Source organism: Plectropomus leopardus, chromosome 1, assembly GCF_008729295.1.
Source record: "Plectropomus leopardus isolate mb chromosome 1, YSFRI_Pleo_2.0, whole genome shotgun sequence".
Taxonomy (NCBI): Eukaryota; Metazoa; Chordata; class Actinopteri; order Perciformes; family Serranidae; genus Plectropomus; species Plectropomus leopardus.
Genome location: NC_056463.1, coordinates 125,159 through 128,498, shown reverse-complemented (window position 1 = coordinate 128,498; position 3,340 = coordinate 125,159). Strand labels below are relative to the sequence as shown.

Sequence of the window (3,340 nt, the reverse complement as noted above, 5' to 3'; positions counted from 1 at the left end):
GCACCACCTCACAGAGACAAATAGTGGTCAGGAAATATGACAACAATAATAACACAGTCTGTAACAGTCTTTAAACAGTCACATTAGCAGGTAAATAAACATTTATGATGTCATTGATGTATTCAGCTATAGACACATTCATCAGAGGGCTGCTGTAGTTACAAGTTTAGCTAAGCTTTGTATGAAAAATGAAATTCGCATTGAGACACATAAAAAAATCTAATCTCTGTGCTAAAACAGCAGAATACATTTTTAACAAAAGCCAAAATTTTTTCACTAACATTTTTATCAGAGAGCTATTTTCCAAAGAAGACGGGAGGTTAAGGTCTGTGTCTGTGTGATTTAAGCTTACCTTCAGTTGGTCTGTTTAATTGTCATTTTACATCAGGTAGCTGATAAATCATTTGAATGTGCATTGGGAACATTTAGGTTAAGGGTAGATAAATGATAAAGTTACAAAATTATCCACAAAATAGGATTATGTGCTTGCATGTATTTGTTTTTGCCAATGCAGCAGCACCTTGCCAGACAACACACTGTGTGGCAGAAGAAGTTAAATAAGGTTTAATTTTTTTTGGCGGACAAAAAACAATTTTACCAGCACTCTTGCATTGGCATCTTTGTTTTGTTATTGGACTGGCCTCATAAAAATAAATGAAGGGGCTGTCTCTGAACGCAGCCTTACCAATTTACATCATATCATCCGTGAGCAGCAGTTTGTCACCCATCCCAACTACCTATCAGATTTTGCAAAAAGAGAAAAAAAATAAACAAACAACAAAAAACAACCCACAAATAAAATAATTAGTATGGGCATCTGTATCGATCCATCCTACTCAAGTCAAGTTAAGTCAATTTTATTCATAGAGCCTATTATCACAAAAAATGATTTGCCTCAGAGGGCTTTACAGTGTACGACATCAATATGAATGCCAGAGAGCAGTAATAGAAAAGAAAAAAAGAGAGAGGAAGCAGAGCCAGAGTGGCAGGTCTGAATGGACTCAAAACCACCCCCGCCGGATCGGGCCGAAAACTCTGTTAGCCTACCTATGGGCAGGTCCGGGCAACCTTAGCCAGCCCTAATTATAAACTTTATCAAAAAGGAAGGTCTTAAGTCTACCCTTAAAAGTGGAAACGGTGTCTGCCTCCCTAACCGAAACTGGAAGATGGTTCCCTAAGAGAGGAGCGTGGTAGCTAAAGGCTCTGGTTCCTATCCTACATTTAGTAACTTTGTGAACCACAAGTAATCCTGCATCATCAGAGCGCAGTGATCTTGAGCTATGATCTGATCAGATAGACATCTAGAATAGTAACTCTTGCTGAGAGGCTTGTAGTAAAGTAAAAAAATTGAAAGTTATTAAATAATGGTCTGACAGCGGTATTCTCCGGGAAGACTAATAAATCTACAAGATCTAGGGTGTGATTGTAGCGATGGGTGAGTTTATGTACACACTGACTGAAGCCAATTGAATCCAAAAGCGTGGAGAAAGCAGAACTAAGGCTATCATTATTAATATCCATGTGAATGTAAAAATCCCCTATGATAATTACTTAGTCTGATTTAAGCACTAAACTTGATACGAGCTCAGAGAATTCAGATAGAAATTCAGAGTATGGGCCGGGGGTGCAGTACACACAAGTACAAAAAGGATTGGCTGTAGAGTTTCCAGGATGACTATTTATATGACCAGGAGGAGTGGATTCATTCAGGCTAACGTACTCATCAGGACAAAGCCAGGTCTCAGTGAGGCATAATAAATCAATTTGATTATCCAATATTAAATCAGTGACTAAAACAGCTTGTGTTTTATAGGCATCTAGTATTTAAGAGTCCACGTTTAATTCTCCTGTTATGATACTGTTTGACAGGAGATGTATTAAGTTTTATGAGATTTTTTTGTACAACTCCCCTTTTATTTATTTTGGATTTAAACAAATGAAGTGGTCGGGTGACAGACACCGTTTTTATAACATTTACATTATGGGTGTGTGACTGTGCTAGAGGAAGCTCAGAGAAGCATGTAAGACTGTGACTTTGCACCCTGGTCCCAGCTCTGGGATGTCATATGGCTTTGGGCTTCTAATAAACTTGGCCAGATTCCTAGAGAGGAGAGCAGCAGGGATGCATTTGACTACGGCCACTGGCGTCACTAACTTCACCTCAGAGCTACCGATGACCACGGTTGTATCCTCAGCAGGTGTGACGCTGAGCGAGGAGAACTTATTTGAATCATGAAGGGGGGTGTACTGTGGGCTTTGGCTTACTATGCTTCGCTCAGACAGTCACCCAGCCTCCCGGCTGCACGGGGGGTTGCCTGGGGACGGCTAGCAGAGGCTACGCGATGTCGGTCTGCACCTACAGGGTGCTTGCTAATTATCGCAGCTAAAAAGGGATTTTCCACGGTGCGGAGCTGCGCTTCCAGATCGCTAAGCCTCGCCTCCAGTGCAGCAAATACACTACACTTGTTACAAGTACCACTATCACTAAAGGAGGCAGAGGTGTAACTAAACATCTGACACACTTCGCAGCAGAGAGCAGCAGAAGAGGGAGAAGAGCAGGGAGAAGCCATCGCTAAGCAGCGCTAAAGCTAAAATAGCTAACGGGCTAACAGTGACTGAGCGGCTGTGTGATTAAACAGAATAGAAAAACTGCTGAGAGGAGAAGACAGCTGTGAGTGTTTGTGTAAAACGTATGTGAGTTTTCAGTCACAGACAAGTAAGAAGCAGCCGAAGTAAGGAGCAAGTTAGAAGATTAGCTGGGAATCGCTCATAGGGGCAGCACAGAGACGTTACCAGAGGCACAGACAGAGATACACCGGAAGTGAGGTAACACGCTTACCCGCAGTACGTCAATTCACATCTTTGCCTATTCATTAAAGCTTATCTTTTTCTCCCTTGTCTCTGTTGTCCCAGTTTTCCACGCACTACTTTTGGATATGCATATGTTGGGCCTTTCCTGCTGAGCTTTAGCTGCGGGGCCCATTTTTGCTGCTGCACTCTCATGGTGTGCTTGATGGTATTTGCGTGAAGATTAGAGGGGTTGCCAACAAAAGCTGCCAGCTTCATCAGACAAAGTTTACAGATTGATAAACCGATTTTCCTTCACACATTTTGTTACTGTGCAACCCACTTTGGAGCATGCGTTGTCATATGGAGCCAACATCCTGCCAAAACTTAGCAAACAAAGAAGTAGCTAAACACAGACAGTCGGTTTGCCATAGGCTAAATCCGAACCAAACTGGAACATCATTTGTAATATTTGTCCGAACCGGCCCAATCCTGCAGTGCCATCAGGTTTGGATCAGGTATCCACACTCTACTGCACACACAATTCAACGCT

At 42.1% G+C, this 3,340-nt stretch overlaps 1 protein-coding gene across 1 annotated transcript in view; it reads left to right on the top strand.

Moving 5' to 3' along the window:
* The first annotated feature begins 2,342 nt into the window (after positions 1 to 2,342).
* The window catches only part of LOC121943502 (solute carrier family 23 member 2-like), a 41,753-nt gene continuing 40,755 nt past the window's right edge, over positions 2,343 to 3,340 (top strand). The window contains exon 1 of the mRNA XM_042487026.1: positions 2,343 to 2,363. Within this exon, the coding sequence (XP_042342960.1) occupies positions 2,343 to 2,363 (21 nt within the window). The remainder of the gene's footprint in view (positions 2,364 to 3,340) is intronic.